The 19270-nt window shown below is 42.6% G+C and overlaps 2 protein-coding genes across 3 annotated transcripts in view; both read left to right on the plus strand.

The window, feature by feature from the left end:
* Positions 1-687: 687 nt before the first annotated feature.
* Positions 688-19270, plus strand: part of LOC106544375 (pantothenate kinase 3) — an 87749-nt gene continuing 69166 nt past the window's right edge. Inside the window, exon 1 of the mRNA XM_014060627.2 lies at positions 688-695. The gene's annotated coding sequence lies outside the window, so the exon portion shown is untranslated. The remainder of the gene's footprint in view (positions 696-19270) is intronic.
* Positions 702-17461, plus strand: ZNF692 (zinc finger protein 692). 2 transcript variants are annotated; one of them, XM_014060639.2, is made up of 10 exons: positions 702-1090; positions 2531-2562; positions 3391-3918; positions 5446-5497; positions 8107-8247; positions 9839-9901; positions 11406-11535; positions 12355-12469; positions 12690-12789; positions 14364-17461. In XM_014060639.2, the coding sequence occupies exons 1-10, from the start codon at positions 900-902 to the stop codon at positions 14680-14682; spliced, it is 1671 nt and encodes a 556-aa protein (XP_013916114.2). In that variant the 5' UTR covers positions 702-899; the 3' UTR covers positions 14683-17461. The 2 variants fall into 2 exon arrangements, with proteins under 2 accessions (XP_013916114.2, XP_013916116.2); XM_014060641.2 differs by having other exon boundaries at positions 11406-11484.

Genomic DNA, 19270 nt, shown 5'->3' on the forward strand with positions numbered 1-19270 from the left:
AATCTTGTCTCCCGATTAGGATCGCAGGTTTAACTGCGTCGATCTCGTTTCCGCGTTAAATAGAACTCTGACGGTAGACAAATAAAAGAATTATGGATTCAGTAGAACGTGGTCCTTCATAACTAAAAAAATCTCACCTCTCTATTGAAAATATCTAGTGTACCTTATCTTAAGACTATTAGATAAAGATTTTGAGGCTTTTCCACTATGCTCTGGAACATCCTTTTCAACCTTCTTGTCTTTTGTTTTAGCTCACTCTTAATTAAAAAAAGAGGCTGCTGAGGATTACCATTAGGCACTTCTTGAAGATCCATCTACCTTGCAAAAAAGTGGGGTCAGATAAATGTATGGAAGTGATACTGGTGAATTTGAAAAAAATATTCAGTTTTGCTGCCATATCTGCCTAGCACATAACTCCAAAGATTTCCATTTTGCTTGCTCCAAATGAATTTTACATGTGCACCCAAATAGGAACGTGGTTTTTTTTTTGATGTGATACTATAAATAGTTCTCTTCCATGAGCAAGAGGTGCTCTTAAATCAGAATTATTCCAGTGACAAAATTCCAAAATTGGGATCTACAATATGGAACAGAGATCTTGATGTTTATGTGTGGCCAGGAACATGGGATAACATCTTGTCCTCTTCCTCGGCTTAGGTTGCCCATTGGTCACCTTTTTCTAAGCAGTGGTATCATCTAAGGTCTTCTGATGTTGAAGTCACAGTTGGAATATCTACAACCCCTGAAACAGAAGGCAGAACTGTCCATGCTGGCCAGAGCCCCTGGACTCTTCAACTATGGCTGGAGACAAATCTCTCTTTGTGGGCATGTAATGTACGTATGATCCAGTGGCTATTCTATGCAGATTCCTAGTCTGCCCGTCTGTCCAGTTCAGTGAGATGATGGAGCATGGATGCCAGGGCCGCCAGCGGGCCTCCAAGATTATTTGCAAGCAGAAACGTAAAGAGCTGGATGCCCAACGCAGCAGGAGCCGAATCTGTATCGGAAACCACCTGGAGCAGTGGTGTCAGCTCAAAGAGAAGCTGGGTTTTTCTCTCCATTCCCAGCTGGCTAAATATCTGCTTGACAGGTGAGACTTTGTGGGCAATGACTATTTCTACATCTGTTAGTCTTCTCCAAATATTAAGTAAACATTCAACCTTACACTCTATGAATTTAAGTGAAGGGCTCTGTGACGTGTCTCATGCTACTTTAATGGGAGGTTGAACCTGCTTGGTTTTGGCAAATGTTGCAACCTTTCTGTTTTGAAGGAAGAGAATATATCAAGCTGAGATTTCACAGTGTAGAAAACATATTATTGAGTATGCATGCCTCCTCACAGAGAAAGAGTCGCTCTCATCATCAGGCACTCCCATCCTTGTTTTGGGATATTCTAACTCCTTTTCTTGCTGCTGCCAATTACCTCCCAAAGACCTATCAGATCCCACAGATTAGGCCTCCTCCGAATTCCATCCGCCAGCCAATGCCAATTGTCGACCACCCGGAGGAGGGCCTTCTCTGTGGCTGCTCCAGCCCTCTGGAACGACCTCCCCGTGGAGATCCGGACCCTCACCACCCTTCAGACTTTCTGCAAAGCCGTCAAAACCTGGCTGTTCCAACAGGCCTGGGTCTGATGAGTTCCCTTCCCCACTCGAATTGTGTGGCTGTTGACTGCTTTTAAATTGTTTTCGTATTTTGTTTGTTTGTTTTTTTGTTTTTTGTCTGTATTATTCCCTTCCCCTTCGGTTTGTTAGCCGCCCTGAGTCCCTCCAGGAATAGGGCGGCATACAAGTTTAATAAACCTTGAAACTTGAACCTTTCTTCCTCCTCTTATTTTGTTCCAATGTTTAATTGGCTAGGAGAACCTTAAAAGAGAAGCTGGCAGAAACAGTAGAAAATGTTTGGTGTTTCTCAAACTTGGCAGCTGTCAGATAAGTGGACTTCAGCTCCCAGAATTCCACAGGTAGTATAGTTATCATATTTTTCGGAGTATAAGACGCACTTTTTTCCTTCAAAAAAGAGGGTGAAAATCTGGGTGCGTCTTATACACTGAATACAGCATTTTGGCCTCCTGAAACCCCGCCCCTTTACAAAAATGGTCGTGCGTGGTCTTTAGAAGGCTTCCAGAGTGCTCCTGGGGGCTGGAGAGGGCAAAAATATTTTTGCCCAGCCCCCAGGAGCACTCTAGAAGCCTCCTAAAGGCTATGCATGCCCTTTTTTTGACAAAAAATGGGCCTGTTTTCACGAAAAGGTCTGCAGAGTGCAAAAACTTTTTTAAAAAATTTGCCTCTTCAAAATCTTGGTGCGCCTTATACTCCAGTGCATCTTATACTCCGAAAAATACGGTACTCCTCAGAATTCTGCCAATTGAAGTCCATGAAAGTTCCACATTTGGGAAGGTTGCAGTAATGCTGATTTTTATTATTAAAATTATCTTGTGTGCTGGAGGCAGTTTAAAGATTATTATTGCTCATGTGTGAGCACAACTTAGTCTTGTCTATTCACACTTCCTCTTATCTTTCTTTTGTAGGTACAGTTCACATGCTTCAGTATTGAAAACAGGTAAATGCCCTTACAGGTTTATCTCTAGTCTAGAGCAGGCTTATTCCGGTAGTCTTTGACTTACAACTGCAGTTGAGCTCAAACTTTCTGTTGTTAAGTAAGACAGTTGTTAAGTTGTGCTCCATTTCATGACCTTTCTTGCCACAGTTGTTAAGTGAATCACTGCAGTTGTTAAGTGAATAACACAGTTGTTGAGTGAAAATGGCTTCTCCATTGACTTTGCATGCCAGAAGGTCACAAAAGGGGATCACATGACCCTGGGACAGTGCGACTGTCATAAATGTGAGTCAGTTGCTAAGCGTCTGAATTTTGATCACATGATCATGGAGATGTTTGCAACAGTTCTAAGTGAAAAAATGGTCATAAGTCACTTTTTTCAATGCCGTTGTAACTTCAAACAGTCACTGAATGTTATAAATCAAGGATTATCTGTAATTATATAGTTCCTTGAACCGAAATTCTGTTTCAGCTTGAATGAGCCATGGTGGCTCAGTGGTTAGAGTGCAGTACTGCAGGCTGCTACTGCTGGTGCCAGCTGCCTGCAATTTGGTAGTTCTAATCTCACCAGGCTCAAGGTTGACAGCCTTCCATCCTTCTGAGATTGGTAAAATGAGGACCCAGATTGTTGGGGGCAAGAGGCTGACTCTGTAAACCGCTTAGAGAGGGCTGCAAAGCACTATGAAGCAATATATAAGTCTTAAGTGCTATTGCTATTCTCCTTTTGAGATCAAAAACAGGATTGAGAATTTAAGAGTGAGGAATTTCACACTGAAGTTTTGCTTCCCCATTAAAGCTGTGTCTCTCTTTTTTTCCTCCTCCTTTCCTCAGGATCAGACAGCTCAGTTGCTGATCCCATCGCTTTTCCTTCGGAGGCATTGCAACGTCTGGTTGTCCTTTCTCACAATCACAGCCAGGAATGTGGCTTCATCCCTAATGTGAAGACTGCTTTGCTGGAGCAGGAGAAAGTCTGCAGCCAGCTGGAATGGGAGTGTCCGGCTGGTCATACCTTCACCTGGAGTCCCCCTGCCTCAAAGATTAGCCCACCACCCTTTGGCCAAACAGCTTCTGATGGCAGACAGGAGCAAGAGGAGGAAACAATCACTTCCAAGCGTAGCCCCCCACCCTCCCCGGTCACCAGATGCCGGCGCTCCCTTCGCAAGGCAGCAGCAGCCCATGCCATTTCGTTAGCACTTGCTTCCAACTCGCCCTGTCCTGTGGATGAGCCAGAACCATCTTTCCAAGAGGAGGAGGAATGTGGAATAGACAGAGAGAGGACCACGTGTATGTCTCCTCCCAGTGGCACAGGTCTGGACAAGGAGACAGAATTACTGTGCAATACAAATTCAGATGAAACAGGTGAGGAGAGTGGATGGAGGAGCCACTGATGGAATTGGGAGGCTGGAAAGCTAGGCTTGTGTTGGGCAAAGATAACAGATTGGTAGCATATGCAGAGCATGCAGGAAGGTGGCGCGACTATAGGGCAGAGGTGTGCCAGGGTTGGGTGTGGGACAGCTGAGTTGTGGCTAAAAGTTTATTATAAAGTTTTGAACTTGTAAATAACACTTTTACTGTGTGTCCAGTATTCTATATAAATATAAATGGCTGTGTGTGTGTGTGTGTGTGTGTGTTTTCCAGCATAACTCTGGAACACCTTGGGCAATTTCAACCAAACTTGGTACACAGATGACTTACTCTTTGGAAACAAATACTGTGGGGGTAAGACGGGGTTTGTGTGTGTGTGTGTGTGTGTGTGTGTGTGTGTGTCTGTTAAGATATAGCCTGTTCTGCCTTAAAATGGCTTCTACCGTACTGTTGTAAAATGGCTTCTACTGTACAGCACAATAGAGTTGCCATGGTACTCCACAAGGGGGCTCCCTCTGGTAAGGGCGAAAATCTAACATTTGAAATTATGTTTGGTCTGGACGTTTTCAACAAAATCAGGGTTTTTCCTGTCTAATTAGGATGGATAAATACCCGGGTTATCAGCTAGACCTAAATAATCTTAGTCCAAAATTACTAAGAAAGAGAAAACCCTACAAAATACCAGCGAGGAAGCAATACCTTTCTTCCTCCCCCCCCCCCTAAAATTAAGACACTAGTTTTTACAACAATGAGGACGAGAGATGTGCATTTTGAAAAAGAGAGGCAGCCTGACATTGGAAGTAGGAGATCAGAAGACCATGTCACTGCTCTTGAATAAAGAACCAAACAAATGCACTTTTAGGGAATACTAGCCTTCACTCACCAAACATATATTCTGGGGGAACCAGAAAGAAAGGAAGTCCTTTGTAGTTTTCAAAAATATTTCTGTCTGATCCCCTAAAGGAGATTCTTGCTCACCAGTGCTAACCAGGCAAGAGACTATTACAAGCAAACCAAGTAGATGTCTGTATTTTTTTAAAAAGAAATATGGTCTGGGGCAGGGGTGTCAGACTCCATTGAGGGCTGCATCGGGGTTGTGTTTGACCTTGGGGGGGGGCATGGATAGGGTGGGCAGCTCAACATCACTACTCTCGGGTGCGTCTGTGGTGGCCCGAGTGCTCTGCCAGTGAAAACGGTCTCCAGAGCTTTGTTTTCGGCTGCCACAGCCTCCTGCAACCTTCTGCCAGTGAAAACAGAACTTGGGAGGGCTATGTGGGGCCAGTCCCTCTGGGTTTCCAGGGTGGCCCTGTGGGCCAGATCTAAGTACCCCGCGGGCCGGATCCAGCCCCCGGGCCTTGAGTTTGACACCCCTGGTCTAGGGAAATAGTTTTGGAAGGGATTGTATGTCCAGTTTTGAGCTTCAGCATTCAAGCTCCTTTTAAATGACTACCTTAAAAAGAGTGCAGTTTTGTTGATTCTCTTCTCTCCGTCTGACTGACACTGCTGTGTTTGCTCTTGTAGAAGCTGCACCAGATGAAATTCCAGGTAGCACTGAAGCTCCGGGACCTGAAAGGTACATTTCTTCTCTCATGCCATCATAGCAGGGTCCAAATGGAACTTGCTTGCCATGCTATGTGTTGAGGGCAAATGGCTTTCAGATTTACAAGATTGATGGTGTTTTTTGTAAAAATGACATTTGCCCAAGAGACGTGGTGCAAAAGACATCTTGGAAAGACATTGAGGAAGAATAATGATCCCAGGGATTTGTTGTGAGCCTCATAGTGAACATCCACAACAATTCTATACAAAAATCTGTTCCTGGTTTTCCTTTGTGTGTGTCGTTATTTTTGTGGGGTAGAATAAATTCCTGAAATTTTTAAACTTATGTCCTTAAAGCATTGGGGCTTGGCCATTTTTAATGATTGATTGACTGGTTAGTTGATGTCAACTTTTAGCAATCTGTTCTGACCTCCCTCCGTCCGGTGATTAACGCCGACACAGGCTTACTGTTAGCCACACTTTATTCACAGCAATTACAATCCTGTTGGCTGAAAGCCCACACACGACTCACAGGCAAGACGTTGGCAGCAACCCAGACTCCCACAGACAAGAGATACAATACAAACAAGAGCTTCTCCCTTGTTATGAATGGTTGTGTCCTGCAAAAGGACTCCTCCCAAAGTCTCTTCTTATATACTCTCTTGGGAGGGACCAAGCCACAACCACCTGGGCTTGATTATCTCTTATGACTCTGTCTCCGTAACTGCTGCCTCCGTTTCTCCGCTCTTCGTTGCCTGGCGTCAGGGGCAAACTCCCTTTGATCTTCCCCACTGCTCCATTGCCTGGACAAACTCCCTTTGATCTTCCCCATTGCTCCATGCCTCAGGCGCCTCCTGGTGGCCAACCAGCCTCTCTGGTCCCTGTTCTGAGTCTGAACCCTGCCCAGGATCCTTCACATCTTCCATAGCTGACTCATAGGATTCCTCGCTATCGGAGTCCATCAGCATCACCAACAGCTCCTGCCGGGCCACAACACAATCATATACATAGACCTTTCCAGAATGGTCTGTCCTCAGCCCGACCCTTCAGAAGGTCCACTCATTACTACAGTAATCAATACACAAATATGCCCAGCCTCAATCTGAACATCTTTTTAAAGTCTTCCATTTTGTTGTGTCTCTTTCCATCTTCTATTTCAACAGATGCCCTTGTAATATGGCTTCATGCTTCTTCTAGCTTCAATATAAAAGTCATTCTTTCAGTTTTTTAATGCAAACTTCATTTTTTTTTTTGATATCTCAGCAATTTTTACCGTTCGTTCCGATGTTGAGTATTATTACTCTTTCCCCAAAAAAATAAGGCCTCCCCGGATAATAAGCCCAATCGGGCTTTTGACCGCATGCGCTAAAATAAACTCTCCCCCCAAAATAAGCCCTCCCCGAAAATATTGCAACACAATATTTTCCATAATATTGTGCCATAAGGTGACCACACTCGCCGCCTCCGGCACCTCAAAAACAATAAGATCTCCCTGAAACTAAGGCTATATCCTTCCTGCCTCTGAAGGCTATGCCAACCCTTCTTTGTTTCCATGCCCTGAAAAACAGGCCGTGTAATCTTCTGACTGAAAGTGTCCAATTCTGGTTCATTTCAAAGTGCTGGCATTAATGTGTGTGTAATCAATTTGTCTCATCATTCGTTTTATTGAGCTTTCCCATTCTCATAGTTCTTATGTTCTACATTCTCACCATAACTCTCTTTGCCACTTCAGGTTTTCATTTTTTTGTATGGCAACATCCACAACTAAGTCCTGAAGGCTTTAATCTAGCCACATCTTAAACACCATGAGTACTTCTCATAATATATTGAGTGTCATCTGACATGAGAGACCCATCATCACTCATTTTATCTTGCTGTTTATGGGATTTCCTTTGTAGATAATCATTGGCTTATCCCATGCAGTATTAAGTTATGCCATTGTCACTAAAATGATAATCTGCCTGCAGCATTTTATCATATTATAACTGCCTATATTGCTGTTCTGCTTTCTTTAGCTGGGAGCTGGGATGGCCTTCGTGTCTTGAGCAATCGTGCTGAGAATTTATTCTCTTGGCATATTGTCTCAGTGTTCCTTGCTCATCCCTCCCAAGAACACACACAGACCCAGTAACATTTGCCACAGTGAGATTGCATAGTAGGATTTAAATTCTACCAGATTTTTCCATCCCCCCATTTATCACCAATAGCGGAAAGTAGGTCTGCAACTAACCTAATAATTATTCTAATTGCCTCAAAAGCTAGTGCAAGAAATAAAAACTAATTCTCTAGGTACTGCTCTTCACAACATGACCAGCTGCACAGCAGGATCCCAGGTTTATTAGCCCAGTGTTTCCCAACTTTGTGTTCTCTAGATATTCCAGAAAATTCAGCAGTGACTACCTATTGGCAGGGGAATTCTGGGAGTTGAAGTCCATATCTCTGGAGGATGACCACTAGGGGATAGCTGCTTCAGATCTCTAATAAAAATAACCTGAGGCTTGACTTACAGCCTACCATTCTTGGCCAATGACCACATCAGCTGAAAAGGAGGAAAGTACCAAACTAAACAAGCCAAGGTTCATCCAGAATGAAGGATCTTTGCGGACTGAATCTTGGCCTTTCATTTTTTTGTATTTTCTTCAGGATTTTAACTCTTCCAGGGGAGACACCAGAATCAGTGCCTGGTCCACCAGAGGAGGAGGAAGCAGAAGATTTCACGGAGGAAGATAGCATGGTATACATAGACGACCTGCGAGATGAAAATTATCAGCCTTCCTTGGATAGGTAATGAAATTAGAAGATTTTAAATGCAGCAGAGTCCACTTCAGTGTGGATAATGAGAGATCAACAAGGAAGTACCTCCTTTAATCCTTTGGGTACCACTCATACCGGGTAACCTATGGAATAAAAGAGTTCTTCCCACTCTTAGCAACTTAATGGTATATGGACTTCAACTCCTGGAATTGTAGGAGTTGAAGTCCATATATCCGTGACCCGTCAAAACCGCGGTCCACAAAAGCGCGATCGACGAAAGCGCGCATTTGACGTCATCACAGCGCGATGAAAAAAATTAAAAATTGAAATAAAAATAAAATTAAAGCAAGCCGATTCACATAAAGGTAAGGGTTAGGGTTAGGGTTAGGTTAAGGGTTAGGGTTAGGTTTAGAGCGTTAGGGTTACGTTTAGTGTTACGTTAAAGGTTAGCGTTAGGTTTAGCGTTAGGTTAAGGGTTAGGTTTAGGGTTAGATTTAGGCTTAGGTTAAGGGTTAGGTTTAGGGTTAGGTTTGGGGGGGTTAGGGTAAGGTTTTCGCTTTATTTTTACATTTTTCTATCACAGTGCGATGTTTTCGTCGCGCTGTGATGACGTCAAATGCGCGCTTTCGTCAACCGCGATTTTGTCGTCCGCGGTTTTGTGGTGGAACCCCATATATCATCTTAAAGTTGTCAAGGTTGAGAAACATTGGGACAGGGCATCTCAAATGAACACCCAGGCTAAGTGATTTTAACAATACAGATCAGTTAAAATTAAATAAATCAATAGCAAGGCAGGAAGTGATTTAGAACTGTCTACCTTGGGGATATTTTGCAAACTTCCCATTCTATTTATAGTCCTGGGATTTCTTGATAGACTTTCATCCAAGTATAACCAGGTCTTTCAAGAACAGCCAAGATCAAGTAGGTGCTGTCATCCTGTGGGAAATCCTTTGACTCTTATCTGGGATATAACAGGTTTACGATAAGACACTGCATTATAAATGTCATTGGATTCAAATAGTTATTTACAATGTCCCAGATCTATGTCTTTTTAGTTATTTGTTACAAAAGATGGCCTATAACCACTACTTTATCCTTTTACTTTATGATGCAACACTATTTTTCAAACTAAGGACTTTATGGCCTTTTAGAGCTTAACCATTACACCAAACTGACTCTTAAAAATATAATTACACTGGTCAACAAAAATGATTACCTTTCATGTAGTTAATAGTGTTCTATCATTATTATCTTAAGAATTATAGTGTGTCAAGGAACAGTCTAATCAATGCATTTAGAGCCATGTTCTACCCTGGGGTTTCAGGTTTTGCACCTCTGTCTTAAAGATTAGAGTACCATTAAAATAGAAATGCAGACTAGAAATACTAGTCTGCAGTATGAAGTATTTGACCTATTCAAGTCCTAGACAGGTTTATTCACTTCCTTCATTTTTCTGCCCGCTTTCCAGGGAGTTCCTTTCCCCATATTTGTCAGCCCGAAGCCCCTGTGTAGAAATGTTTGTTTTTATTATTGACTGATTTGAGTCATTGATTGATTCTATGTTTTTTATTGCCATTTTAGCCCAGTTTTCATGAAAAGCAATCCCAATCTCTCTTTCTAGCTGCAAGAAGCAGGCACAGCCAGGAGATGAAGACGTGTCCCAAATTGGTCCTAAGAGAATCAGGTAAGTTCAGGTCCGTGGTTGCTCATGATCTCCTCAGCCAACGTGGGCCAAAAGTAGAAAGAGAAGATTATAGTAAGTTTAGGTAGGTTGATTAAAGCTGCAAGGCTGACAAAGATTATTGACTTCTCTGTCTATTTATTGTCTATCTGTCTTGTCTATCCATCCATCCTACTTACAAATTGCAGTTTATATGCTGTTTAGTCCAACAAGCTCAAAGCAGTTTACAACAAAAAATAATGTGTCATTAAATAAAAACCATCATTAGCAATAACACTTAGACTTATTGGCCACTTTACAGCCCACTCTAAGTAGTTTACAAAACCAGCATATTGCCCCCAACAATCTGGGTCCTCATTTTACCAGCCTCGGAAAGATGGAAAGCCGAGTCAACCTTGAACTGGTCAGGATCAATCTGAAGGCAGTTGGCAGAGTTAACTTGCAATACTGCATCCCAACCATTGTGCCACCATGGCTCTTGCTCATTAGAATAAGACGGAGCAGCTGCACTCAAAGGAACAACGACAAGATCCAAAGAAGGAGAAGAGCAGCTAGGAAGGCCCACAGTAACTTTTCAAGAATAGGAAAACCAGAAACTATTTAAAAAATTCATATCCATGAAACCTTTACTAATAATACAAAAGTTATCAAAAACCTAATGGATTATTGTAATTGGCTTCTCTTTGGAATCATGGAGACTTCAATAGTTACAGACTGAAAACATCTAGTGAAATATTTTGGGAAGAGCTGCTTCCCCCAAAACTGTTAATTAATCAATTTTACTATCAAATTAATTTGATTAAAATCACACTGGTTGTAGTTTAAGTAAAATGAGAGACCGCCTCCTGCCGATTACCTCTCTCAGACCAATTAGATCGCACAGGTTGGGTCTCCTCCGGATTCCATCTGCCAGCCAATGTCGGCTGGAGACTCCCCGGGGGAGGGCCTTCTCTGTTGCAGCTCCGGCCCTCTGGAACGATCTCCCTGTAGAGATCCGGACCCTTACTATCCTCCCGGCCTTCCGCAAAGCCACCAAGTCCTGGCTGTTCCAGCAGGCTGGGGGGAGCTGAGAAGCATCTACCTCCACGGAAATTGTGAATGTTGGTTTTGTTTTTAATATGTTGTCTTTGTCTTGTTCCCCGCTTTCCCTTGTCTTTTGTGAGCCGCCCAGAGTCCTCCGGGAGTGGGCGGCATACAAGACAAATAAATAAATAAATAAATAAATAAATAAATAAATAAATAAATAAATAAATAAATAAATAAATAAAATGATATATTTAACTGTCTTTGTCCATATTATTTTTGACCTATCAAGTTCTCTAAACAATCCAGGGTTGTTTACTTTGGGGTGGGGGAGAGATGTCTATAAAATACTTCTGTATGTTGAGCTAAGAGTACACAAAGGTTATGTTCTGCAATTCTGTTGCGTATCTCCAGCCTGGAGATTTGACATGTTTCCTCTTCCTTTTGGCTTCCCTGTCTCTTCTGTCTTTGCCTTTCTTCACAGGAAGGCAGCCAAGCGAGAGATTCTCCTTTGTGACTATGACGGTTGTGGGAAAATTTTCTCCAATCGCCAATACTTGAATGTAAGTGATGGAGGAACAGCAGTGGTCACCAGTCTCTTGGGCTGGATACAGGTGACTGACAGAACTTCCATGTCTCATTTAAATTTTCCAAAGTGTCAGTACTTTGGAGGCAAGCAGCAAGGTGACACTTTCTATAATGCACTGTTTGTTGGCTTCTGGCTGGACTAGGAGTACTGAAGTTAATAGAAGACTACAAATCAGGGGTGAAATCCAGCAGGTTCTTACAGGTTCTGGAGAATCGATAGCGGAAATTTTGAGTAGTTCGGAGAACCGGCGAATGTTACCTCTGGCTGGCCCCAGAGTGGGGTGGAAATGGAGATTTTGCAGTATCCTTCCCCTGGAACGGAGTGGGAATGGAGATTTTGCAATATCCCTCCCTTGTCAAGCCCACTTCAACCAAGCCACACCACGCCCACCTAGCCACGCCCATAGAGCCGATGGTAAAAAAAAATTAATTTCACCACTGCTACAAATCTTAGAATTTATAGCAGGAAAAATTCCCCCTTTACTTTAGAAGCATCATCCAGAGAGATAGAAGGAATGCATGGCCCAGCTACTACAGAATCTCATCATTGTGTATGCGATATGCTACTAAAAAAAAATATCTTCCTTTGGCTTATCTATGCCAGTGGTTCTCAACCTGTGGTCCCCAGACCCTTGGGGGCCTGTAGTGTCATTAGAGGGGGTCCATGAACACTTGAAGAAAGATTGTGATTTAAATCTTGGGAGGGGGGGTGTCCATGGCCACAAAAGGTATTTAAAGGGAGTCCATAATGAAGAAAAGCTTGAGAACTACTGATCTAAGCTAAGGCGCGGTACAGATTTTAGAGCCTTATATTCCCTCTGGGCTATTTTTTTCCCATCTTCCAGCACCACAAGAAATACCAGCATGTTCACCAAAAGACCTTTACCTGCTCTGATCCAAGCTGTGGCAAATCCTTCAACTTCAAGAAACATCTGAAGGAACATGAGAAACTGCACAGCGGTGAGCAATCTAACTATGTGTCTTTCATCCGACTGGTGCCTGCTAAAAGTTTTGAACTGCAGCTTTCATTGTCCTTGCAGTCTGCCTAAATCAAAATGTCTTGGACCAGTCCCGATTGTAGTATTGGGGAGAAAAGAATTATAAGTTGCCCGTATCTATTATGAAGGATGTGCCTTTAGGATCAGGCTGGCCGGTGACTTATTGTGCCCTTTACTTGCAGATAAAAAGGACTACATATGTGAGTTCTGCGCCCGCTTCTTCCGAACAAGCAGTAATTTAATTATCCACAGGCGGATCCACACCGGAGAAAAACCCCTACAGTGAGTATGCTCCACAATGCTTTCCCCTATTGCAGAAATGACTTGAGCACAATCAGGATCACTCCCATCAAATCCAGCCTCCTCCTTCTCACAGTCATCAACTGAGAAGCCTTCCCAGTAAATCGTAAAGCAGATGTTTTTTTCAATCACACTTTCTAGGTTGCAGACATGAATACAGGTAGTCCTTGACTTATTATCATCCCAACATTTTTATTTTTTTTTATTTATTTTAATTTGTCAAGGAAACAAGTGGGAAAAACACATGAAAAAATGGCACAAATGGATAAAAATAAGCAAAACATAGCCATAAACACATAAAAGGAGTACATATAAATGGGGACAGTAGGACAGGGACGGTAGGCACGCTGGTGCGCTTATGCACACCCCCTTAGGGACCTCTTAAGAAAGGCGTAAGGTCCACGGTAGACAGATTAAGGTAAAAGGTATGGGGGTTAGAGGAACTAACAACAGGATCAGATAGAGTGTTCCACACATTTATTATTCTATTGCTGAAATCGTTTTTCCTGCAATTATGCTTAGAACGGATTACATTTAGTTTGTATCTATTGATAGCCCTTGTGTTATTGCAGTTGAAGTAAAAGTAGTCATTAACCAATAGGAAGTTATGGCAGATTATCTTGTGCACTAAGATCAGGTCAGAATGTAGACGGTGGTAGTTCAAGATTATCCAGGCCTAAAATTTCAAGCCTGGTGGTGTACAGAATTGTATTACGAGCAGAGGAGTTGTGTACTCTTCTTGTAAAATACCTCTGGACCCTCTCTAATGTTTTAATGTCCGAAATGCAGTGTGGGTTCCAGGCAGGTGAACAGTATTGTGAACATATATATATTTATAATGGCTCCATTAACTAAACAGGTTTTTTTTTTAAAAAAAGAAAAAGACAAGCAACCAGCTTCCACATAGGGAGCAGAGATATTTGAATTGGTGGCTGCTCCTGAGGTTATCCACATGGTATTGATTTTCTACTCTGCTTCATCAAGTTAGTCAGCCAGCCAGAGCCAGCAAAAGAATTGCCCGACCCTGTTGTACAAAGACAACTTTTCTCTGTTGTCAGGAGGGTGATGGGGAGAGCCAAGGCTTGATTTATCACCTACTAGCTGATAACCCGGCTTAGCCTGGGTATATATTTATCCCAATCCTGTATTAGAATAAGCCCCCTTGTGGAGGACTGCGAAGCTGTTACCCTGGCAACTCCACTGTGCTGTACAATAGAAGCCATTTTAAGGCACAACAGGCTATATCTTAACAGAATTTGAATCCAAAATGCACACTATCACTGTCAAAAGTACTGTGACTTCACACTATATATAATTCAGTCCTTTTCATTTCAGCAGCCCCAGTGTTCTGGAGTTATGCTGGAACATAGATAGATAGATAGATAGATAGATGGATGGATGGATGGATGGATGGATGATAGATAGATAGATAGATAGATAGATAGATAGATAGATAGATAGATAGATAGATAGATAGATAGATAGATGATAGATAGATTGATTTCTGGCAGACCCCTTTCTTCTTTGGTGAATTCCCCCCCTTCCTTTTCACCCAGGTGTGAGATCTGTGGTTTCACCTGCCGCCAAAAAGCGTCCTTGAACTGGCACATGAAAAAGCATGATGCCGACTCCTTCTACCAGTTCTCCTGCGATGTTTGTGGCAAGAAGTTTGAGAAGAAGGACAATGTCACTGCACACAAGAGTAAGAGCCATCCTGAGGGGGCCACTGGGCCTCCCCCACCAGCACAGGACCCTCCCCCTCTGAGCACTCCACTCGCAGCAGAGCCAATGGCAAACGTGGTTCAGGATCAGCCGTGTGACATGGGGGGAAAGGTGGAGCCTCCTGCCCTTGCAATTACCGTCCTCATCGAATAGCGGACCGAGCAGAAGGAGAAAAAGCAATAGTAGAGAGAAATCCTGACCTTTCCTGCCGGCCAGTTGCATTACGTCAGCCGGTTGCAAAATCAGCAGAGACATATGGGCCCTAGCCCCTTAAAACAAGGTCCCACCAATCACAATCTTTCGCTCAGCTCTTCTGGGCTCGGCTCTGGAATAAAAGGACAATCTTGGCATTCTGCCTTGCCTGGCTCCAGAATGTCTAGTGGTGGGGCATGCCTTGACAGTCAGTTTGATGTGTTTTCCTTCCATCTGTGGGTGAAAAAGTACACTGGTTTACTTGGCTCTGTTAACACAGCTGATCTCTGGTGCCACGAATGAGACCAGTGAGTGGTGCTGTCCTAACGGTTTATTGCAGGGCAAGTTAAGTTGAAGAATCGGGATTTCTCAGCCAGTGGAAAAAACATTGGCCGCATTAATTATGCCTTTGAATATGGGTTGGTGCTAGAGCTGGGGGGCAGGAGACAAGTTTGGACAAATGGATATATCAGTGAGTTTAGCCTTCTATCCGCACCTTTCAGTGTAAGTACTGTTCTACAGGTCTTGGGACAATCTGCTTGTGAGACTGTAGCAGAGCCATCTCCATGTCTGGATATTTGTTTTACATAGTTTGACAGGTAAGCTGCTCCCCAGAGTCCTCTGATCAGTAGATTTGACCCTCGGTATGGTAATGTACCTATCAGAACTCTGTAAAAATAAATATCCTGGCCAGGAGGTCACTGCAACATCTCTCAGAAGGATAGAGGCATGGGGGCATTTGCTTCTCCACAGATCTGATCAGCAGTTTGGTCCTGTCATCATGTCAGCACAAAATGAAATGGCCATGGAAGGACGTTGGCAGGTCAATAGCAACCAAAATCAGTCAATAAGGACACAAAATGGGACATTATAACAAGGTTCAGGGGTGTCTATGGGGATTCTCAGTCATCCAGGTCATGGTCGTCTCAAAGGTGCTTTTTCAAGAGGCAACTGGACTTTCTGGAAACCATAAAGTTCAGTTGTCTCTTGAAAAAGCACCTTTGAGGCAATGATCAGTGATGAGAACAAAGCTGCATCATTCAACCTGGCCAAAGACCAAGGAGGAAGATCTCTTTGAGCCAAAGTAGGGAATGTTTGTGGATATGCCTGGCCCAATCAGAATCTTTCGGAAGCCTATCTTTTGTGGCAATTGGCTACCAAATCTTTTATGTAGATTGTGAGTGTAAAGGGAGAGGCTACAGAGACATGGAGAACAGCTAACTGACGTAAACACAAGTGCAGTCCTGACTTTACACAGCCTGGTCAGGCAGTGATCGTGGAATATATGGAGGGATCTGCTATAGCTTCTGGGAACAATCTTTTGCAGCCTGCATAAACAATGCAATTTTTATATACGGGGCAATGGAGGTACTGTATGCATATTTTATGCCATTATGTTTTGCTAACCATGATGATCGACTTTGCCAGGCGCAAAATATTGTGTCAGGTATTTAAGTCTTAGCCCCGGCTACTTGAAATAGAATGTATGAACTTCTGACAGCCACGTGGCATCATTCATGAACATTGAAGCCTATGGCTGCATTTAAAGAAAGGTTACAAGGGATTTTTTAATGTACTTTTAAAGTGGAAACTGGGTTCCTTGGAAGGCCATATTCCACGGACAATTTCATACGCTACTATTTTTCTATTTGTATGTCACTATTAAATGCACATTGTATTGATTAACTTTCCACTCTTGTCTAGCCAGCCCAGATTTTAAATTGCAATAACAGCCATTAGTAGGAATAGTTTTTGCTGTTGTGCTCCACAGAGCCAGAACGATGTTTCGTATTTGCCAAGCAGGGCTGCACTTCCCTGCTTCTGGAAACAGGATGTTGCCAGGCAGAAAAAAATTAAGTCAAACCAGGAATCAGAAAAATACCGTATGTTTGGAGTATAAGGCGCATCTTTTCCCCTTTAAAAGGGTGAAAATCTGGGTGCATCTTATACACTGAATACAGCATTTTTGGCTCCTAACCTCCCCCCCCCCTTTGAAAAATGGCCATGCATAGCCTGTAGGAGGCTTCCAGAGTGATGCTGGGCAGGGCAAAAATGAGCGAAAAATTGGCCATTTTTTGTTTGTTTTTGTCCCCCAGCCCCTGGGAGCACTCTATAAGCCTCCTAAAGGCTATGCATGTCCTTTTTTTTTTTGACAAAAACAGGACCCATTTTTGTGAAAAAATGAGTCATTTTGGGGAGGTCTGCAGAGTGCAAAAAAAAAATTTTAATTTGCCTCTTCAAAATGTTGGTGCGTCTTATACTCCAAAAAATACAGAAGTGTACAAGTCAAAACTGGAGGGAAGGAAGCTGCAATTTCAAGATGAAATCTAGCATTTGTGCCAACCTTGATTCTTCCTTCCCGATAAACTCTGCTTTTGACCTGTTTAGTCATCATCGGCCTCAATTCCTATCTGCTTTGGATGTTCCTACCCCGACATTTAGGGTGACGGCGACTTCCAGCCCGTGGAATTTTGCCACCAAAAGACGAATAAGAATTGTATTGAGTTGTGGTAATTAAAAGGCAGCTTTCTTCTTACTCTCAGGATTATATAAACACTGAAAAACAAAATATTTTGTGATGAGGACTTTTTAAGTTTATCCCCTGAACAACACGGGATCTAGATTTCTCCTTTTTCAGGAGGCGCAGAAGATATGTACTTGGGAAAATTCATATGTCTTAATATATTACTCCTTTGATTCATTTCTAGGACGTTGAGAGAAATAAATGTATTAAAAGGCTGTTGGAGAACTCTATTCCTCAGGTAATGGTGCTGTCTCTGCAGCATAAGCATCTCCCGTCATGAAGGGAATGCTTCCATTGCTGCTCTGTATGAGGTCCTGTTATGAGGATGCCACCTCTGGACTCACTTGGAGTATAGGAGTGAGTGATTCCTCACAGTCTCATTTTTCTTAAAATAAAATAAAATGTGAAAAACCTCAGCTTTCATAAGTTTGCGAAATACGCTCCAGTGTATCTTATAAGTGTTTCAATTTCATAAGGTTTTGGAGAGTTATGCCCAGTTTTATGTCAAGCCATGCCAAACGCATCCATGCTGGAGTCCTAGAAATGCATAGATCTAAATCCAAGGAATTTTCTTGCCAAGCGGCTATAGCGAGACTTCACACCCAAGAGTTCTCAGTCCATACAGCTATGTTTCAGAGGTGGCGTTCAGCAGGTTCTGACCAGTTCTGGAAAACCGGTAACAGAAATTTTGAGTAGTTCGGAGAATCTGTAAATACCACCTCTGACTGGCCCCGCCCCCATCTATTCTCTGCCTCACAAGTCCCAGCTGATCAGGAGGGAATGGGGATTTTGCAGTATCCTTCCCCTGGAGTGGGGAGGGAATGGAATGGAGATTTTACAGTATCGTTCCCCTGCCACGCCCACCAAGCCACGTCCACAAAACCAGTAGTAAAAATTTTTGAATCCCATCACTGCTGTGTTCTATATGTGTCAGCGTTCCAAGTATCATGTAGAATTAAATCAGAGTCCAAGGCAAAATGATCCTTAAAGTTCCAATTTAATAAATCAGATATCTTAGCACATCTGTGGAAGCCCAGTTCTGGAAGTTACATCGGATTCCCACCCAGTTGAAAGTTCATGTTCTTGTCCCCACACCCACAAATCCATCACATGGTCCAATCTTCTTCTTCCACGCTGGCATCTCCACCCAACTGGTTTCTGGTCAGGTGCAGAGGTGCGGAGACAAAAGATGACCTTGGCTACTAGAAAAGAATGGCAACAACACGTTCCACCATTCTACTCCTTTCTATTCCCTCCTCCCAACTACTACACTAATGAAACAGCATAATGAAAAGAGAGTGTGTGTAGCAGGCCAAAGATCCTAAAAGGGATAAAACTGCAGGCCTGACAATATGTTTCTGGAAAGAAACGTTGATCAAAGGGTTAAAACCAAATTTACTGAAGCTTTTATTCTAACAAACCAGTTTAGCAAAATTTATTTCACTTTTGTGAATTATGGGAAAGGATGAGAAAAAAGCTATGCAGAGTAATCACTTTCTGTGGCTGCTTCCCTTGAATTAGAGATTTCAGACATTGCATAGATATTAACTAACTATCTAACTCTAGTGAAGATTTAAAAGTTGTGTTATGTTTGATAAGAAGGCTGAGGTTCTTAGGAAATTGGATTTAGCGGTTTACATTCCCAAGATTTTTCTTCATTTACGATCATGGAGATGGAACAAATGCTAAAAATTCTGGATTTCTAAATTTTGCAGTACCAAAAGAAGATGGGGGCTGCTGTTTTGATTTCTTTTGGAGATGGATATGAAATCTTTACGATTTGTTGGAAGGTTGAAAACGAATAAATGGATCTGTCAGGGTAATGATGATTTAAAGCTGAACAGCCAATGTAAAGCTGATGTAATGTGGACGAATCAGCATTGGTATAGCCAGTTGCAAATGCTGCAAACGCTCTGACAGGATCTTCCCCTACTATAAGAATGAAACAAAACAGTGGGAAATATTTGCAAATAAACTAATGTTTGGGTCAGAGTTGGGCTGCTGCCGGTTCAGCCCAGATCAGCT

The sequence above is a fragment of the Thamnophis sirtalis genome, unplaced genomic scaffold (assembly GCF_051295495.1).
Source record: "Thamnophis sirtalis isolate CommonGarterSnake01/CBP01778 unplaced genomic scaffold, rThaSir2_p1.2 scaffold_3, whole genome shotgun sequence".
NCBI lineage: Eukaryota > Metazoa > Chordata > Lepidosauria > Squamata > Natricidae > Thamnophis > Thamnophis sirtalis.

Bases quoted from the DNA above. Each gene is read 5' to 3' on its own strand.
- ZNF692 (XM_014060639.2), top strand. From the start codon at position 900: ATGATGGAGCATGGATGCCAGGGCCGCCAGCGGGCCTCCAAGATTATT. The intron at 1,091-2,530 runs GTGAGACTTTGT...TTTCTTTTGTAG, and splicing joins GCTAAATATCTGCTTGACAG to GTACAGTTCACATGCTTCAG. The intron at 12,790-14,363 runs GTGAGTATGCTC...CTTTTCACCCAG, and splicing joins ACCGGAGAAAAACCCCTACA to GTGTGAGATCTGTGGTTTCA.